Source organism: Phragmites australis, chromosome 7, assembly GCF_958298935.1.
Source record: "Phragmites australis chromosome 7, lpPhrAust1.1, whole genome shotgun sequence".
Taxonomy (NCBI): Eukaryota; Viridiplantae; Streptophyta; class Magnoliopsida; order Poales; family Poaceae; genus Phragmites; species Phragmites australis.
In genome coordinates, this window is record NC_084927.1 from 15,251,779 (window position 1) to 15,272,655 (window position 20,877).

Consider the following 20,877-nt stretch of genomic DNA (forward strand, 5'->3'; position numbering starts at 1 on the left):
CAATTTGATAGTCATGCTCTCTAAGTATTGAGTACTCCTAATGGTCAACCCACTTCCCCATAAAAGCGTGCACCCACCATGAACGATTAGTCACCAAACACTTGACGCCGCACTCCTTTTTTCTTGACTTCACAACCTTGAACTGCCTCCAAAGAGACAACAACTAGAATTTCACTGTATCAATAACAACCTCCTTAGTAGGGTACAAAGCACCCTAGGACGCCTTGTTCTCATGATATTTCCATAGTGTCTGATGACCTTCACTGACCACTAGCTTTGAAAATTCTTGATTTCTCAACTCTGCAGGAATAGAAGTATTTTTCTTCTCGTTGGATGAATCCTATCGGCAATTACTTCCTCGAGCTCCTGATCCTCCCTCTCTATCTCTTCAATTGTGCTAGAGATGTGCTACCCCTCATCGGTTACACCCCTCGGTTGCATCTCCTGCAAATCCTAATGTCTTGCTTGTCCCCACAGTTGCCGAGTGTGCTTTATCCATCACTGCCTGACTTGTTCCTGTTACTGCTTCCCCAATATTTTTCTCTGTTGGATCCTTTTGGTACGCCTCAGCTAGCAACACAAGAGGGAGACCATGTTCACATATTATATCTATGTACTATCTCCAAGTAGATGTCGTATTAATCAGGACGAGCTCCCTGAAGTACCCCTAAGCAGCACGACTTAGCCCAGCTCTCAGCTTAAACTCTTATTGCTGGGATCCAGTTGAAAATGACGTATCAACCACTTGCACATTCCTACTATAGTCGTCTCATTGGCTCTACTAAGTCTCTTAACAACATACTGAAATTCAGAGAGATTTACACCGCTAGGACTATAACAAATATGACATTTACCATAATATATATGAAAATATAGTTATCGGAGATCCTGAAAACATCCGAAAATATATCCAACATTAACACCGAAAAACTATACTTCTGATTATCGAATTTCTGACAAAATTACCGGAACCGATGATCACCTAATAATATATTTAGTTCGCTACAATCAATATTGCTCATAAGCAAACAAACCAATTTAAACTAATTAAACTCCGTCTACTTAATACAATTTTTAATTATCTATAATTATTACCTACATTACTATTTTGTAAAATCTAGATAATAAAAACTATCGTACTCTATATCATATTGAAATAGATCTTTATAATATAAGATAAAAAAAATCTTATTTTCTGATTACCTAGCTAAACCCTAGGTCTCATATAATATAACTAATATTATATCCCTAAATCCTGGATCTAGTGGTATTTTAATTAAATCTAGAAAATTTACCGGAAACCAAAATCCTAATCCACAGATAAAAAATAGTAGAGCTTCACCGCACTGCCTCCCTATCCTCTCATCCTCCTCTCTTTTTTTTCTAGATTTAAATACCTATTTTGACTGATTTTCAATCTATTTATAGTGTGTTGAGTGGATGAGAGGTATACGGTAGGAGGCTAACCACTTCTTGAGAGAATGATAAGGGCTCTAACCGCCCTCTCAGAAGGTGATAAGAGGTGCTGAGGCATACCCACTCTCTAAGTGAGTAGGTAGGGGCAGTACAGACTCTACTCTTAGGGGTTGGGCTACCCACTCCAAAAAGGACGATAAAATGTAATCTTACTATTGTAGCATGCTAATCACCCTGCAGCTCTTTTAAGAGTTGTAGACGTTTATTTTTACAAATCTTTTCTTCGATGAACTATTTATTTAAATATTACTATTAGAAAATGTAAAAAAAAGCTCGGTGATGCATAGGAGGTCCAAACAGATACAGCGCTTTGGTTTAGAAGGCTCGCCGGACGTCCATTCTCCCGGCTCCGTCGACTCGCCCTCCGCGCCGGCCGAACACGCCTCTATCCGGACCCAGGTATCCTTCCACGCCGCCACCACTGCGCCTCTCTCTTCCTTCTCCCGTCCTCACCCACCCCCCCCCCCCCCCCGCGGGGAGCACCACTGAAGTGTTGCGGGGATCCGATCCATCCGGAATTGAGGAGTTTGATCCCTTCTTCTGTTGGTTACATATGAAGCACTAGCTTGCTTGGACAAATTGGTTATTTTATTCAGCAGAATCTTTCTCTTTCTTTGTTGTGAGCTCTGAAATCTAAATCCTTACTTATTTCTTTCTCTCCAGTCCGTCCTGTTTGTTGCGGATTCGTTACTTCTGTTTCCTGAGTGGTGGAGCTGAACGGTGCAATGCAGTGCCTTCTATGCCTAAGCTAACCACCAGCTGTTCGGTGAAAATCCTGAGAGTCAAATAGCGACAGGTGGCCGCCGAATGCATGCAACTGACATGCTCGGTGAAATGCCCCTGCATTTCTTGCTCTGACCAAAAAGGATCTTTAGCGTTTTGCGCTAGTTAGTATGAACCAGATGGTGGTTTTAGTAAATGAATGCACAAATCATCACTCCAGAAGTTGAGGTTCTGGTGTTCCCACCTACGTAGGCATCTCGAGTTTGTTCGAACATGTCTTTATGGCTGCATTTCGATAACTTTCTTCAGAGGTCACATATCACTGAAATCGGTCCCTTTCAATATCAAAGACTGATATAATCTCTTGTTGTAGTTGTGGTTCTGGTTTTGAATAATCTGAAACTTTCCATGTTTCTTCCAAGCACAGATGTGTTCATATTTGGTTTTCCTAATTGTGTTCAGGTCTAAACATAGTTATACATTTAAATTGTCCAAAACCAAGCTTGGGAAGGCTATGACGTTGTGCAACATTTCTTCTTTTTGTTCTAGATGTAATATTTGCATTTGACTAAAAATGTTCAGGAAGATCAAGAATATGCGAAGATTTATTGTTAACACAAAGAAAATTTATGTTCCTCGTTAAGCAAAGGCCACCTGTATTTGATGAATCAGTCAACAACTAATTTAGTATTCATTAAGTTGCAATAGAAAAAAAAAACATCAGTACTGCTTGCATCCAGCTCGACTTGTTTATTCAGTAATAGTGATTAGTGAAGCTTTATTATGATGCTTGCGGTTTACTGTTTAGATGTCCGGCAAAACGAACTATCATGTATTATCTATCATTCTTATTCAAAATTTGTTACAAGTTTGTATTACTCAGCATATATATTATTTTAGGTAAAAATTCATCTGAACAAAGTCCAGTATCGAAAGGAAAAAAGATGGCTTTCATCTTTTTGTCACGGCCGGCGGTAGAGAACAGCGAGCGGAGCTGGTAGCAATGAGATGCCACTGAACGCGACCGAGGAACCGTGCGCTTGAACTTGGGCGGTGCCGTGATGGCTACGCCTGAGAGCAAGGCACGGGATAGAGGATTGAGTTGGATTCTAATTGCTTCCCTTCATTGCTTCTCACGGTTACATATATATAGATAATCTTGCCAACTCTTAGCTAACTCCAACTCTAACAAATCTAACCGAATCTACTAATTCCAAATCTATCTCTAACCAAATCAATCCTAATCTAACTTGCCGGTGAAGCTGCCTCCGTGGTTGGCTCATCTTTTGGGCGCGCCTGATGCGCACAACGTCGCTGGTATGTCTGCCCCCACGTGACATCTCTCCCTCCCTCTGGAAACAACTCGTCCTCAAGCTAGAATGTGAGATAACGTTGTTGAAACTCCAGAACATGTTCCCACAAGGCCTCTACAGCTGGTTGACCCTCTCATTGGACCAACACTTCCCAAACACCTCGGCTTAGGCGCGAACGTAGGATGATAGTAGGTGTTGGCACAACATGACCATTGTGAATTTGAAGAAGTGGTGGTGGAGCAGCTGGAGCATCACCGACGAACGGTTTCAGCAAGTTGATGTGGAACACCGGATGGAGGCGTGCCTGGCAGGAGATCAAGGCGATAAGCCACCGTGTCAATGCGTTCCCGAATTCTGTAAGGGTTGTAGAAGCGCGGAGCCAGCTTGCTAGAGGAAGCACCAGAGATGGATGTCGTCGGGCGATGATGCAGATGAAGCCATACCCATTGGCCAACGTTGAATGTGAGAGGTCGGTGCTTGTCGTCGTAGTAGCGCTTGTCGTGTTGTTGAGCTTGATGAAGGCGATTGCGGACGTTGGCGAGGAAGGAATCTCTGTCCACCAACTGCCTGTCGACTGCTGCCACACGCCTCGTGCCCCTGTTGTAAGTACGAAGGGTAGGAGGATTGCGACCGTAGACGATGCGGAACGGCGTATCCTGCAAAGTCGTGTGGAATGATGTGTTATCACAATATCCGGCCCACGGAAGCCACTACACCCATTGTCGCGACCGATCTCCGGTCATGCAACGCAAATACATCACGATGACCTTGTTCACCGCCTTGATTGACTGCCAGTTTGTGGGTGAAAAGCAGTGCTCTTCAGTAGACAGACGCTGGCGAGCTTTAATAGTTCTGTGTCCAGAAACAGCTGGTAAAGATGGCGTCATGATCAGAGACAATGGTCCAGAAACACCTCCGCGAAGAATGCACGGGCCACGGATTCGACTGTATATGGATGTGCCAGGGCAAGGAAGTGAGCATATTTGGAAAACCGATCCACGACAGTCAAGATGACTGACTTCCCGTGTACCTTGGGCAAAGCCTCAATGAAGTCCATCGCCACATCCTCCCAAACTTGCTCCGGCACCGGTAGAGACAGAAGAAGGCCGGCCAGATGCTGCATTGAGATTTTGTTTTGCTGGCAAACCGAACAGGTGCGCACGTAATCTTCGACAGGTGATCGTGCCCCCGTCTAGGAAAAATCGTGACTGACACAGTGGAGCGTTTTTTGAACTCCCACATGTCTTGGTTCATGCACCGCTGAGATGACCAAGGAAATCAGCGGAGAAGCATTGGCGAGAATAATGCGCCGGTCACGGATGATCAAGCCATCGCGTACCGACCACGACAGCCCCATGTCACCATTGTTGATCTTGGTCACGAGTTCCTACAGTGCTTTGTTCTCGGTCGTTTCCCATCGGATGTCGTCCAAAAGACCGAAGGTTGGCCCGGAGATTGCTGGTTTCCTTGATGCAACGAGATAAGGCATCAGCCACTGTGTTTGACGTGCCAGGCTTGTACTCGACCACAAAATCGTAGTCGAATAGTTTGCTAATCCAACGATGTTGTGGAATCGTCGACATGCGTTGGTCAAGCAAGAACTTCATGCTATAATGATCGGTCTTGACGATGAATGGATGCCCCCAAAGATATGGTCGCCTTTGGCACACCGCATAGACAAGGCCGATGAGTTCCTTTTCATAGGCGGCCAATTTAGCATGGTGTGGCGCTATTGACTTGCTAAAGTATGCAATGGGAACACTACCTTGGTGTAGAACAGCTCCAAATCCTGAGCTCGGTGCATCACATTCCACGGTGACGGAGATAGTAAAATCCGGTAGTTGCAATACTAGTGTTGTGGTCAGAGCGTCCTTCAGTTTGTCAAAGCGTCCTTTAGTTTGTCAAAGGTGGACGAGGCTGCGGTAGTCCAGGCAAAGCCCTCTTTCTTCAGGAGTTGAGTCTAGGGCTCAACAATGGAGCTGAAATCCCTGATGAATTTGCGGTAGTAACCCGCTAAACCGAGGAATCCGCGCAGTGCGTGCATGGATGTCGGACGCAGCCAGTCCAACACGGCCTTGATTTTAGCATTGTCCATGGAGACTCCGTCTGCCGAGACGACATGCCCAAGATAGGCCATGGATGGTGCACCGAAGGAGAATTTTGACTTCTTGAGGACAAGGTTATGCTAACGGAGGAAGTGGAGCACAGCACATGTGTGACGAAGGTGATCGACCCATGAGCTGCTGTAGATCAAAATGTCATCAAAAAATACCAGCATAAAGCGTCGTAAAATGGTTGGAGGATCTAATTCATCAAGGTCTGGAATGTCGCCGGTGCGTTGGTTAGGCCAAATGGCATCATGGCGAACTCGAAGAGACCCTCATGAGTGTGGAACACCGTCTTGTGGATGTCGCCATCGTGCGGATCTGGTGATAGCTGGAACGCAAGTCGATCTTGTTGAAGAAGCGTGCCCCCTTCAGTTCATCGAGGAGCTCAGCTATCACAGGAATTGGAAACTTATCCTTCACCGTTTTGTCGTTGAGAACTCGGTAATCGATGCAAAAGCGCCATGAGCCGTCGTGCTTCTTGACGAGGAGCACTGGCAAAGAGAAGGCCAATGTGATGCGGCGGATGAGTCCGAGTTGCAGCATATCGGCGCATTGGCGTTCCAGCTCATTCTTCTGGATGGGCGGGTAACGATACAGCCAGACGACCATTGGTGGTGTGCTTGGAAGCAGGTGAATACGACGGTCATATGCCCATGATGGTGGAAGGCCTGTTGGTGGTTGGAACAAGTCGTCGAATTCCTCCAGGATTGCATCGAGCACTACCCGTGCCGAGCAAACGTGCAGGACCTGAGACAACGCTCAGCGCGTTAGGCCATGCCAAGTGACGCGATGATCACTGCGCCAAAATGTCATGGTCATCTTGTCAAAATCCCAAATAATTGGCCCGAGGGTGCGCAACCATTGCACTCCGAGGACCACATTGTGCTCACCGAGGTCGAGGGAGTAGAGGTCGACATTGAAGGTTTCGTCATGAACGCGGATAGGTACGTGGCGGCAAATGCCTGCGCTCGGAACGCGGTCACCGTTCGCCACGGTGACCCGTAGGCCTAGGTGACTGAGTGGTGTTAGCCCAGCTTTAGATAGTGCAGTGTTGGCAATGAAATTATATGTGGATCCCGAATCCAGGAGGGCATGAAAGAGTTGTACGCCGATGTAGACTTGGATGCGCATTGTGTCACCGGACTGGATGTCGGATAGTGCATGCAGTGAGATTTTTGGCTCGTCTCTGGCATCTTCGTATCCGCCACCACCGTTGAGGCAGTCTAGGGCGATGTGAAACAATTTATTGCATTTATGCTCTTGCGAGAACTTCTCGTTGTAGTTGTAGCGCAATCCCTTAGCGCGGCGGTCTGCCATCTCGGCCGGCATCAGGAACTTGAAGCGGCGCGGCTTGGCAGTCACCACGGTCGCTGGGTCCCTAGTGGCTGGTCGCGGTGTTGACGGTCGACTGCGTGGTGGTTACGTGGCGTTCTGCACCTGAGCGCGGCGTTTGTATGCTCAGACCAAGTGCATCGTGTCCTCTAGTGTCGCCGGGTGACGTAGTTCGACATCCATGCGGAGGGGATCCAGGAGACCCGCAGTGAAGATTTGGATCTGGTGGTGTTCGGACATACCGTCGCAGCGATAGACCAGTGCGAGGAATTTGTCCTAGTACTCCACCATCGTTCCGGTGCGACGAAGCAAGGAGAGCTCGCCGACAATAGCTCGCCGAGGTTATTGTCCTAGATGGCCAGTTCAAAGCGGCGATGGACATGGGAGACATAGTCCAGCCAAGAAGGTTCACTGTTGTCCCAGGCGAAGTGAAAGTACCACAGCTGGGTGCCGTCATCCATGTGGAATGATGCCAGCCAAACTTTGCGATCCTCCAGGGTGTTCATTCCACGGAAGAATTATTCGCATGGATTGAGCCAAGGCAGTGGATAGACCATTCCGTTGTAATTTGGAAAGTCGAGTTTGTGGTAGCACGGAGGAGGGCAATCGTCATCCTGCGGTCCGCCGGCGTGCATGTGTTGCGGCCCATCGCCGCGAATCCATGTGCCGAGCTTCACTCTGTCGTCCATGGACAATCCGGTCTTCTCCAGGCGGGAGATAGCCACATTGTGTGCGGTGATCTAGTTCTTGAGGTCATTGACGTCGCCTTTGATCGCTGGGATCTGGCTGACCGTCACGGCGAGGGACTTCAGTTGGGTTGCGATGTCGCCGAGCTGCTTGACAATGTCGTCAATCGTCTTTGCAGCGTTGGCCATGGGGAGCGGAAGAGCGGTCTCAGAATACAAGTTGTCACGGCCGGTGGAAGAGAACAGCGAGTGGAGCTGGTAGCAATGAGATGCCGCTGAACGCGACCGAGGAACCATGCGCTTGAACTTGGGCGGCGCCGTGATGGCTACGCCCAAGAGCAAGGCACGGGATAGAGGATTGAGTTGGATTCTAATTGCTTCCCTTCATTGATTCTCACGGTTACATATATATAGATAATCCTGCCAACTCTTAGCTAACTCCAACTCTAACAAATCTAACCGAATCTACTAATTCCAAATCTATCTCTAACCAAATCAATCCTAATCTAACTTGCCGGTGAAGCTGCCTCCGTGGTTGGCTCATCTCTTGGGCGCGCCTATCGCGCACGGCGTCGCTGGTATGTCTGCCCCCACATGACATTTTTGTGACAAATTATTACTGATTCAGTTTTGTCCAGACATATTATTAGTAGTGTACAAATTCAGGAGCTTATTATTGCAGTAGTTCCATACTAACATTGTTTTTGGTCAAACTGAAGATGGGCATGTATTTAATATTTTTTTAGTCAAATCTAAATAAGCTCTGTATTTTGAATTGCTTTGCTTGCTGCTTCTATCTCTCAAAACAAACTTGTTGTATGCAAATGAATAATAGTTCAAAGGAGAACTGCTGAGGACCAATATATCACAAATTCGTTAAGTGGGAGGCCTAGTTTTGACACTTACAGGTTGAGACTTGGGCTTAGTAAAAGAGTAAAAAATAAAGTACCCAAATGTTATAGTTGGCGAAGTTGAAAAATATGACAATGTCTAGGTGTATTTCTTATTCAACACTGCAATACAGTGTTAATGATAAGGCCTCGCCTCCTCAGATTGTACCTGTGCTTCATAGCTGGCTAGGGGTTGAGAGACTTGCAAGGGGGTTACCGTGATTACCTTCTGGTAACCACAGCAGGGAGCAGCAGAGAGGTTAGGCAGGGAGCAGATCAGAACTGAGGGGAGGGAGAGAGATCAGCCGCGAGGAGAGAGAGAGGGAGAGGGAGGAGGAAGATAAATTTGTTTATTAATTTGTTCGGCCAGAGGCCACCTTTATATAGCCGACTAGACATGATCCCAGCCGGCCCATATGACCTCATTTATCTATATCTCTAATTTAAACTGACTCTATCTCTAACTCTTATCTCTAATTTAAACTAATCTATTCTATCTCTTAACTCAATCCCTCCCATAGACAACTTGAAACGGTGATGTACGCAGGGCTAAGTGATAAGACGTGTTGTAGCAGTACTCGGCCCAAGGAAGCCACTCCAGCCAAGCGTGAGGCCGATCACCCGTGATGCAACGCAAGTACATTGCGATGATCTTATTGGCAGCCTCCATCTGTCTATCAGACTGTGGGTGGAACGCCGTGCTCATGTGGAGGCTCACACCTGCCACCTTGAATAGGTCCCTCCAAAAGTGACTTGTGAATATGAAAGGTCAATGATGTCGCCTAGAGGGGGGGTGAATAGGTGTTTTTACAAAAATTCAACCCTTTCTACCGTTGGCCTAAACTTGCAGCGAAATATAAACTAACGAGTTTTTCACAAGAGAAAAAACTAAATATGCTAGGCTCAACTAGTGCACAATCACCCTAAATAAGAGTGAAAATTACAATCTTAAGGTGACAAAAATTACTCAATTTTAGCAAGAGATACGCAATAAAACTTAAATTGAAAAAGGCTGAAAACACTGTTCATATGCCTGAAATTACTGTTCATCGGAGACTCCGGTGTAGTCCGGATACTCCGGTGTGTACAGGTCCGGAAACTCCGGTAAAGGCCGGATTCTCAGGGTTCTGTACAGAACTGAGCCCGAAACTGAATAAAATTAATGAGTAGAGAGTTCTAGCTCAAACCAAGTGATGTCGTGTGTTCCCGGAGATGATTCCAAGTAGCTTCACGAAGAACCTACACTCAAATACACACAAACAAGTAGATCGAGCAATATGCACAAAGATTTGAGCAAGAACATAAAAGTAAGGAAACAAGAGAGGAGACACAAAGATTTGTTTCCCGAAGTTCGGATTCACCACCGTGAATCCTACGTCTCCGTTGAGGAAGCTCCAACGAGCCGGGTCTCTTTCAACCGCTTTCCTCGATCCACTCTTGATTTCTTCCCTTGCGGAGGCGAAGTCGAGCCCTTCACAAACTTCCGCGGCAACCCACAACCTTGGGTGCTCGTCGGTGACGCCTAGCCGCCTAGGAGGCTTCACCTCCAAGAGTAACAAACACGACGACGAACTTCTTGTCGAGAACTCAAGTGCTCAAGAATGGATTTGGCTCACTTGCACTCAATCTTCCAATCTCTCAACCCAACTCACTTTTCTTCTCGAATCACACACTAGAATGGAGTGGGAGAGGTTCTTTTGGCTCTAAAAATGTGTTCTTTCGTGCCCCTTGCAGCAGCCCCAAAGGATGGGGTGAGTGGGGTATAAATAGCCCACTCCAAACAACTAGTCGTTACTGTTTTTGTCAGAACTGACCGGAGTATCCGGTGAACACCGGAGTATCTGACCCTAAATCCAAATACGGCGTCAGAACGGTCACAGAATGTGTTAGAACTAGCCGTTATGCTCTTTTCTGGACTTTTACCGGAGTATCCGGCCTACACCGGAGTCTCCGGTCGGCATTTAACCCAGAAAACAGCCCCGGAGACTTCCCGGAGTCTCCGGACACTCCAGGTACCGGAGTATCCGGACTTCACCGGAGTCTCCGGCCTTTGCAGGTACCGGAGTATCAGGCCTACACCGGAGTCTCCGGCCACAGCAGAGCTGACCTCCGAAAAACGGCGATAACTTTTGATCCCGGAGTCCGATTTCGACGATTTTGGACTCTATGGAAAGCTTATTCAGAGGGCTACACATCCCAACTGAATTCATGACCTAAAACACATAGGATCAAATTAGGAACACTTCAAAACCTATTTTAGACACTTCCGCACTTCCCGCTCCGGACTCTTAACGACAAACTCTCACTTTGGGTTTGGTTGGGAACTCTTGAGCACTGAGACGCGACAATTAGCTCACGTTGCATCCCTCTTAATAGTGCGGCATACCTAGACTCAATTTTCAAAGATAAAACTCGTTTGAACCACTTTGAGCTTTTGAAAAACTTTCAAGTACCGCTTCTTTCTTTCGAACCTTGAGGGTTGCCAACTTTCATATATTCTTCACTCCATCTCTTCTTGATTCTTCATATGATTGATGTGAATCATCTATAGCTTCCCATGGCCTCGCACGGTCTATCGGCGCAAAGCCTTTACTCGCTCTTCACCACCGCCTTGGTCCTTCGGCGCCAAGCCATTTGCTTGCCCTTCACCACGGATGGTCCATCGCAGCCGAGTCTTGCTTGCCCTTCACCGTCTTGCCATAGAAAACCACTTTGTATTTGACATCTTCAAGGAATTCACTTTTTCATATATGGAGTCCACTCTTGTTCTTCACTCTTGGCATATATGATTTCAATTCAACTCATGCCTTCTTATGGATCCTAACCCCAACTCACTCTCAAGAACAAAACACATGGGTTAGTCCATAAAACCTAAATGACAACATTTATACCTTAAGTTACTCGATCTCCACAAATAACTTATTAGCCTTCATGCATATTGTCAATCTTCATATAGAACATAACCCCACTCATTCTTAAACACATAGCACACGGGTTAGTCCATAAAACTCTATTAACAAATTATACCTTTAGTTACTTGATCTTCACAAGCAACTTAGCCTTCAAGCTTATTGCTAATCTTATTGAGCTTCTTCTTCTTATGAGCATCACTAAAATCTTAATGACTTTTGATGCAATTCTTTGAACTCATGGCATTTCTCAAAGAATCCATGTTTCATCATTTATGCATCTCCTATGGAATAACCTAATAGCAATTCTCAATATGATTGTTAGTCCATAGGCATTGTCATCACTTACCCGAGCATCACCTAGAGCTCATGCATCTTGATGCATTTTCAATCTCCCCATTTACCTAGAGCTCATACATATTTCTCATCCATGCATCACCTTTGGAACAACCTACTAACAAACTCAACACCATTGTTAGTCCATAGGTATTGTCATTAATTACCAAAACCACACATAGGGGCTAGATGCACTTTCAGAATACCGGGTCACGGTCGCTCACAATAAAGGAGGGTAGCCTGTGGAGGCGAACGATGTCGTCGAAGAAGGGGTGTGCCACTGAAGTGGCTGTGTAGGGGTGACCAAGTGTGATGAAGTGTGCGTACTTGGAGAAGCGGTTGACGACGGTGAGGATGACAGACTTGTTGTGCACCTTTGGCAAGCCTCCATGAAATCCATGGAGATGTCTGCCCAAATGCTGGATGGCACCGCCAGGGGTTGTAGGAGGCCAGCCGGATGTAGCGTCTTTGTCTTGTTGCGCTGGCGGACAATGCACGCACGGAGGAATTCTTAGATGTGCTGCCTATCATGTGGGACGTAGAAATCAGGTCGCAAGTAATGCAGTGTCTTCTGAATACCCTCATGGCTAGTGCAGTTTGCTGCCTGCAGAAGCGTCGGCAACAATTTGGATGCCGTGGGCAGGAACACACAGCGGCCATAAATGATGAGGCCGTCAGTGAACTGCCATGGTGCACCAATTCGCCTGATAGAATCTTGTCACGCGTAGCTATCATCTCCATGTTGAGCTCCACATCACGACGTATCTCCGTGAAGGCTTGGAACATGGGCACTGAGATGGCCAAAAGGGTTGTTTGGTCGGCGTCACGATAGGAGAGAGCATCGGCCGCCGTGTTGAGACGGCCTGGCTGAAACTCACAGTGAAGTCGAATCCGAATAGCATGTCGATCCACTGGTGTTGAGGAATAGTGGATAAGTATTGGTCCAACATAAACTTGAGACTATAATGATCCGTGCGGATACAAAACTTACGCCCCCACAAATAAGAGCGCCAATGGCGGACTGCTTGTACCAGGCTGAAGAAGGCCAAGGCGCTGGCACCCTGGTGGAGAACCGTGCAAAGCCAGTCCCCGAGGCATTGTAGTCAATTATGAAGAGCTTGTTGAAATCCGGCAGCTGCAACACTGGTGCGCTGGGTAAGGCCGTCTTAAGCACTTGAAATGTTGAGTCCACCTCGGACGACCACTGAAACGCCTCCTTTTTTTTAGGAGCTTCGTCAGTGGTGACGCTATGATGCCGAAGTCTTGTATAAATTTGCGGTAGTATCTCGTGAAACCTAGAAATCCACGCAGGCACCAAGCGGAGCGGGGGTGCGGCCTGGCCTCCACTGCTTGGACCTTGTTGCCATCCATGGCCACCCCGTCTGTTGATATGATGTGGCCCAAATAAGGGATGGACAGAGCAGTGAACATGCACTTGGAGTGCATGAGGAACAACGAGTGTTGGCACATGAGCTTGAAGATTGATGCAACATGCTGAATATGCTCCGATCAAGATGCGTTGTATATCAGAATATCATCAAAGGATACCAGAACGAACTGGCGCAAGAACGAACGCAACACCTCATTAATCAAGGCCTAGAACGTTCTCGGTGCATTTGTGAGACCAAAGGGCATCACCAGAAACTCAAAATGGTCGTGGTGCGTCTGGAAGGTTGTCTTCTCAATCTCATTAGGGTGTATGCGCACCTGATGATATCCAAAACAAAGATCAAGCTTGGTGAAGTAGCAGGCGCCATGCAGTTCATTGAGAAACTCATCCATCACCGGAATTGGGTATTTGTCCTTCACTGTCCGTTCATTCAGCGCGCGATAGTCCACGTAGAACCTCCATGTGTTATCCTATTTTTTGACGAGGACCAGTTAGGAGAACGTTGAGTTGCTGGGGCGGATTGTACCCTACTCTAGCATGGCGGCGTCGCATTGGTGCTCCAGCTCATCCTTTTGCAGTTGCAGGTAGCGATATGGGTGTATCGACATAGGAGTAGTGTCGAGCAACAGATGAATCTTATGGTTGCACGAGCGCTAGGGGTAGTCCATGTGGCTTCACGAACAAATCGTCGAACTCTAGTTGTAGTGCATCTAAGTCATCTCCGTGGATCGCATGAGCCTCCATGCGCTAAATATCTTGACGAGGGGACCCAGGCCTTTCCAAAAGACACAACGATCACCCCGCCAGAAAGCCATGCATAGGTGGTTGAAGTCCCATAGAATTGGCCTAAGAATTCGCAAGTATCGTACTCCCAGGATAATGTCGTAGCCGCCCAATGGAATGGTGTAACAGTCCACTGTGAAGTCTTACAGGTTATGCGCATAGAGAGATCAGCGAACAAACCTACGTAGACCACCTTGTCATCATTGGCTATGGCAACGTTTAATCTAGCACGAACCTGTCCATCTGGCAGACCCATGCGATGAACAAGCGACTCGCTGATGAAGTTGTGGGTAGAGCCAGAGTCCAGCAGTGCGAGGAGTGCCTGATTGTTGATGATGACCCAAAGTTGCATAGTCTCCTCGGCTTGAATACCCGTGAGCGCGTGAAGAGAGACGATTCGCTCATCAGCGCCTACAAACGATGCATCATTTGGGCTGTCGTAATCATCGTAGTCATTCACCTCTATGTAGAACAGGCGCTGCAGCGATGCCCGCTTACGTACTGTTCATCACAATTGTAGCGTAGCCCTTTCTTGCGCCGCTCGGCCAGCTCAACTAGAGATAGGCGATGGAAAGGGCGAAGTAGGGGAGATGGCGTGGCAGGTCCTGGGGCCAACCCTTGTGGTCCAGGAGGCTTAGACGCCACTGTAGTTTGGGATGGTGCCGGCCTGCCTGATACACGACTAGAGGAGCATGTCGATGCTGTCACGCCTTCAATAGCCTGAGCATAACGTTCATACGCACAAGCCAAGCTCATCGCCATCTGTAGGTTGGGAGGGTCTGGCAGCTTGACGTTGATGCGCACCCGATCTGGTAAACCACTAGTAAAAACTTGGACCTACTATGCCACGGAGAGTTGGTTTGCACGACACAAGAGGGCCTGAAACTGCTCCATGTAAGCTTCGACTGTTGTAGAAAAGGAGAGGTGCGTCAATTTTCCCAACGGGTTATTTCATAGCGGTGACCCGAAGCGACGATGGCATAGCTCCTTGAAACGCAGCTGAGATGGTGTACCTGCATCCTGTTGCAGCATGAAGTACCAGTGTTAGGCGCTACCAACCAAATGATATGCCGCTGAAAGAAGTGCTCGCAGCGATTCAGGCAGCTAAACGGATCATCCTTGCCATCAAAGGTTGGAAATTCGGGTTTGTGAAAGCGATGCACACCTGTTTTACCACTTGTATGACCTTGCTCAATGGTAGAATTAATCTGCATAACAGATGAAATTTGGGGTGGTTGCAAGATCGGAATTGAGGATGGTGAGTGGGGAAATTGAATATTGTGGATGGTGATGGAGGGCGGTTGTAATACCCCGGGGACCACCATAAACCCGGAGTGCTACTAAACTAACCTACAACAGTCGCCGAACTTCATAGAAAAATTTGGCAGCATCTCCTCTGTATAAATATATGTCACACTAACAGAGAGAGAGAGAATATATGTCACAATAACAATATAAGCATCTTAGCAAACGAGGTACATGTCTCGATCATACATCCAAGCTACCACGGGTCAAAATATATATAACAGGGCTAAGAGTCGTCAATTGACAACATAACAAGTCTAAACCAAATTATGGAGTTGATTGTGCAAACAACGTTCAGCCACCCACTGCATGTGCGACATCACCTCAAGGCTCACCTGGAAAGATAGCAAGGGTGAGATTCAAAAATTTCAACAAGTGAATTGGATTAACAAGCTATTTAGCTACAATTGATTAAATATTATCTTTAATAAAGATAAGAAGCTGAATGAGTTAACGATATCTGAAAACATATAATCCTAACCATACAACAACATCCACGCGCTAGCTATGAATCACCATAGCAGCAACATCAAAACGGTATTAAAGACTTCTTTGCAATATAAGAACGTCATCGATGCAATTAAAGTAAAGACATCCAGAAGACTGCAAATATATGCATATGCCATACTCTTCCCTTCCTCACCCTTACCCTTCCACAGACGACATCATGAACGAACAAGACTATCGCCATCAGAAAGATAACGACTAGACTTACAACTTTCATTTTTAGCTTATGGTTGCATTCGACACCGATTAAGCCTGAACTTCCAAATTAAATCATTGCACGCAACAGATCAATCAAAACTCTAATCCGACAACGGAAACGACCAACCTCAACTAACCACAGGCATCTAAGGACTACAAAGAAGTCATCTTTGCAATGAGATCACGAATCAATGGCGAAATCCATGATCTTGCGAAAAAACCCTCTTCTTCTTCCTTCTTCCTCCTTCCTTTCCTCAACCTCCTTCATCCTCCTTTCTTCTTCCTCTTTCTTCTTTTTTCTTTCTTCTTCCTCTTTCTTCTTTTTTCTTTCTTCCTTCCTCTTTCTTCTTTTTTCTTTCTCTCTTCTTCTTTCTTCTTTGCTCAGCTTCCCCTTGCACTCAGTCCGGCTACCCCTCCTCTCTGCTCCTCCCAGGTCCACCCCCGACCAGCGGTCTCAACACCCCCCTGACCTCGGCCTCCACCAGTGGCGGTAGCCGGGGCGGCACGGCGCGACGGAGCGTGGTGGGGCGGGCCGCTAGGGTTTGGCGTAGGCGAGAGCCGTTTGGGGCTGTCAGGCGGAACAGGCGGTGATCGGGATGGTGGATGATCCCACCCGATCTTATCTCTTTCTCTCTTTTTTTCATCCAACGGTATAGATTTGTTAGGCTTGCTACGGCTTCACCGAGTATCCAAACGGGACGTTAGATAGCAAAACGGAATCACCTCGACGAGATCTACGCATCCGTTGTCTCCAATCATCCATCTGAGCATTAGTTCAAATGGTCAAATTTGAACTCCTCGCGGGTCCTGCGGTCAACTTCTGAATTTCTGAAAATTCTCGGGTATTATGGTGGCAGCAGGGGGGTGAGTGGTGTGGCATAGATGGGGGGCTGTTGTAGCAGGGAAAGGGGGGATGCTGCGGCAGGGGAGGGATGGTTGGAGATTGCGTGGTCACCGGCAAAGATGGCATAGACACCATCGGCTGCTGCAGCGGCAAGGAAACAGATGGCAAACTGGCCTGCAGAACAGCCAATTGGCTTGCTGTTTCTGAGGTTTTCTTGTCAATAGCAGCCATCTGCACGGCAATTTGCTCCTTCATGTCGGCCAGGAGCTTGGTCAGGGCATCCATGGCCTGCACATTGGAGCCGTCAGCAACAAAACCTGGCATCTTTGTACCATATTGATAAGGCCTTGCTTCCTTAGATTGTAGTTGTGCTTCACAACCGGCTGGGGCTCGAGAGACCTGCGAGGGGTGCCGTGATTTACCTTCTGGTAACCACGGCAGGGAGCAGCAGAGAGGTTCGGCAGCTAGCAGATCAGAACAAAGGGGAGGGAGAGACATCAGCCGAGAGGAGAGTGAGGGAGGAGGAAGATAAATCTGTTTATTAATTTGTTCGGCCAGAAGCCACCTCCTATATATAGCTGGCTGGACATAATCCAGTCGGCTCACATGATCTCCTTTATCTCTATGTATATCTCTAATTTAAACTGACTCTATCTCTAATTTAAACTAATCTATTATAACTCTTATCTCTAATTTAAACTAATCTATTATATCTCTTAACTCTAGCTAAATTGAACCAAATCTCTAGCTGGCTGGATATCCTACTAATGACGACTCTGCACTCCCATTTGTGCGCTGCTAGCCACCTTTGGTGTGCCGGCTATAATACTTGTTGGTCATAACAGTTAATATCTAAATAGTTCACTTGAACCTTTGTGATTGCAGTTACCTTGTGTCAAGCAAGATGGCTTTATCATCAATTTTCAGGAGAGTAAATATCAAAGATCTTGTCTCAAATGTTTCGGTGTACACTAGCGCAACAGGTGATGACTCATTCAGTTTGTCTAACTTGAACTTGTACTTTTCTGCTACTCTGAACAATTAGTTTGCCCGTCTGAACTATACTTGATTCCAGAGTCATCTGGAGGAATGGGCTTGGTATTTAGACGCTGGGCCACCAAAAAGGCTGCTGGATCCACAAAAAATGGCCGTGACTCGAATCCTAAGTATTTGGGTGTTAAGAAGTTTGGTGGAGAGGTACAACCTTCAAATGCTTATGATTTGTATTTACTTTTACTCTATGACATTAATGAGGTTACTGGAATCTCTTAATTGCATCAAAATGGAAATGATCCGGAGGAATCTCCATGGATGATACCATATTGGTACTCATTTTCATTGTTATCACAGGAAGTGGAAAATTAATCTGATACCGTTACTGACCACCTACATTTGTTTTATCTTTCAGAAAGTGGAACCAGGAAACATTATTGTCCGCCAGAGAGGAACCCGCTTCCATCCTGGGAACTACGTCGGCATGGGGAAGGATCACACTCTCTTCTGCCTGAAGGAAGGCCACGTGCGGTTTGAACGCAACAAGTTGACTGGCAGGAAGTGGGTTCATGTTGATCCTGTTGCTGGTCATGTTCTCCACCCTGTCTACACCAATGGCTCGACTACTGCAGCTGACATGGAGGTGCAATTGTAGCGACCGTGCAATTGCTTTTGCTCTTCCTCTTCCTGCACCAATAAATATGTTTGCAAGTAAGAAGTGCAAGCTGAGAGTCGGACAGGGAGAACTTCAGCATGTTTAATGTTGCCTTTTATTGGCATCTCTTTAGAACACAAAGTTGGTTTTTGTAGTTTTCCTGTGTATCTGTGCTGCATCATCAGAACCATGACTTAGATGATAAACAGAAACCGTTTGGTCACATTTGAATCATGGATTCTTTTAGAAATTTGGATGGCGCAATTTTTCTTTGGAAACTTCTCGAATCACCTCATCTGGAACAAATGGGAGCCCAGCTCTAAGATGATCTAAGGGAAGTCCTCCATGTGCTTTTCATGTGAGAGCTATAACCCAAAGGAAAGGGAATCGTATGTCTCCATGCTGCTGCTTCTCTTTCACCACCCATTTTGCTTGCGTTCCAAATCCCAAAGGTTTTCACTTTACACTCTACATTGTTACTGTGAATTATTCTCCTCTGTTGCATACATATCTTTGAATCGGTGGATTTGGGTTCTCTAGGAAAAGGAAAATGGGCAAGAGAGAAAGAAAACAGTGTCGATAGAAAGACATCAAAATGCTCAGAAGGGTTAAGAAAATATCAAATCATTATTTTTCTGCGTTGATACCTGGGATGAAGATGCTAAGACTAATTTTGAATTCATTAAAATATCATAAACAGTTCTTGTTTGTTGAGTACCCTTTTTAAGAAAAATCCTTTTAGGGCCCGTTTGGATCGCAGGAATTGGCACGAATTTAAATCATATTCTAGGCCCTATCTGTTTGGATCCACTATGAAAATGGAAAACGTGATTCCAGCCCATTCCATGGGAGCTCATCGATACTTCCAGAGGATTCCTGTCTGAAAAAACGGAAAACTCAATTCCATCTCATCTTGTCCGCTCTCGCTCGACCCTGACGCGGCGACTCCTCTGCCTCGGGTCGCTTCCCACCGCCGCCGCTGGACGCATCTCCGCCGTCGTCCTCCTCCACCGTATTACAGATACTTCTTCCTCCTCCTCGGCCAACCTCGACATCGGCTTCTTCCTCTAGATTGCGTTGTAGTCACTTCTGGCAGGTGCTCTCGCCAGATCGGGAGGTGGCGAGTGTGGGATACGACCACGAGCGCTTTGGATTACGCGTATCGTTGTCATAGATGTCCTTCTAGTGTCTATGCTTGATGAATACATGGGGGCCTAATGGTAGCTTGGCTGTTGTTGATCTGTAGTGGTTTTGGGTATAGAAGCAAACCATATTTGTGAAATATCAAATTATTTAGTCCTGTGCTTGAATCCACCTCGAAATTTCTAGTTGTGCTGCTATGACATGCTGTCGTGTCTATGGATGTTCTGGAAAAATTTTGTGTGTGCATGTGTTTTTTAGGCGTGGCTACAAGTATGAGCATGTGAACTGGTTAGACATGTAGGAGATGTAGAGTTTATTGGCTTCTGAATCTTGATGATTTTTTTATATTAATAGTCTCCGGCTCCTAGCATGAGTGTTGCACCATGATTTAAGTAGTCACTATGAAAAATGTGATGCATTTGGAACGCGTTATAACATAATCGATAGATTGTCTCAAACTCGAAGTTATTTTTATGTCTGCTTTACTGGTTGATGCAGTGAGTGGTTTCTGGTAATTTTTCACTTTTCAGCGAGCCAAATAGTGCCCAACAGATGAGCTTGATATGATATATACTTATGCGATGCTTTGAATACATCTAAAATAGCACCGAGAGTTACTGGAATATGATTGTCTTTGGTCTTATTTTCATGTACCAAAATTGATAATCTTCTCTTCTTTTCGCATTCCAAACTGCAGCTGTACCCGTTTTTTCATGTACAAAATTAGTAGTTCAGTTGCAGCATTTACATGCAAGAGACACTGATTCCTCAGTTAGCCTTTCAAGATACTCAGACTTACAAGTTACATAATTTATAAAGAAATAGAAATATCTTACCGTACATAATTCAGCAGGATAGCTATGTGGGATTAGAAAACTGAAAGTAGTTTGGTACTTGTATAATATTTTTTTAGTTTTAGAATGTAACTTGCCACTTCAAATAACAGCTGTATTCATGTTTTTATTGCAGAAAACATGCAAGTTGCAGTTGGTCACAAGTAGAAGGTTGTGAAATTTTGGGATTCAATAAGTCTGATGTATTGCAAAGATCATTGTATTGAGGAATGAGGAGACTCAGAGGATAGCAGCTGAGAGTTCAAAAGAGATGGCTGCACTGAATGAGTTAAAGTGTTGAAAGAAGATGGGACAAAAGCTCCTGCAATCTTGTTGAAGTGTTGAAAGAAGATGGGCCAAAAGCTCCTAAAATCGAATGAGTTGCTGCACTGAAGGAGATACCCAGGTTGGATGATGGTAAACTAGAGTTTTGTTTTATGTTCTTGCTTCTAG

At 46.0% G+C, this 20,877-nt stretch overlaps 1 protein-coding gene across 2 annotated transcripts; it reads left to right on the forward strand.

Moving 5' to 3' along the window:
- The first annotated feature begins 1,745 nt into the window (after positions 1 to 1,745).
- On the forward strand, positions 1,746 to 18,726 carry LOC133924016 (uncharacterized). Of its 2 annotated transcripts, none has more exons than XM_062369369.1 (4): positions 1,746 to 1,875; positions 17,686 to 17,783; positions 17,876 to 17,997; positions 18,209 to 18,726. In XM_062369369.1, exons 2-4 carry the CDS (start codon positions 17,705 to 17,707, stop codon positions 18,446 to 18,448), a joined length of 441 nt encoding a protein of 146 aa, XP_062225353.1. In that variant the 5' UTR covers positions 1,746 to 1,875; positions 17,686 to 17,704; the 3' UTR covers positions 18,449 to 18,726. The 2 variants fall into 2 exon arrangements, with proteins under 2 accessions (XP_062225353.1, XP_062225354.1); XM_062369370.1 differs by lacking the exon at positions 1,746 to 1,875 and adding an exon at positions 7,368 to 8,216.
- The last annotated feature ends 2,151 nt before the right edge of the window (positions 18,727 to 20,877 follow it).

Bases quoted from the DNA above. Each gene is read 5' to 3' on its own strand.
- LOC133924016 (XM_062369369.1), top strand. From the start codon at position 17,705: ATGGCTTTATCATCAATTTTCAGGAGAGTAAATATCAAAGATCTTGTC. The intron at 17,784-17,875 runs GTGATGACTCAT...ACTTGATTCCAG, and splicing joins GGTGTACACTAGCGCAACAG to AGTCATCTGGAGGAATGGGC. The intron at 17,998-18,208 runs GTACAACCTTCA...TTTATCTTTCAG, and splicing joins TTAAGAAGTTTGGTGGAGAG to AAAGTGGAACCAGGAAACAT.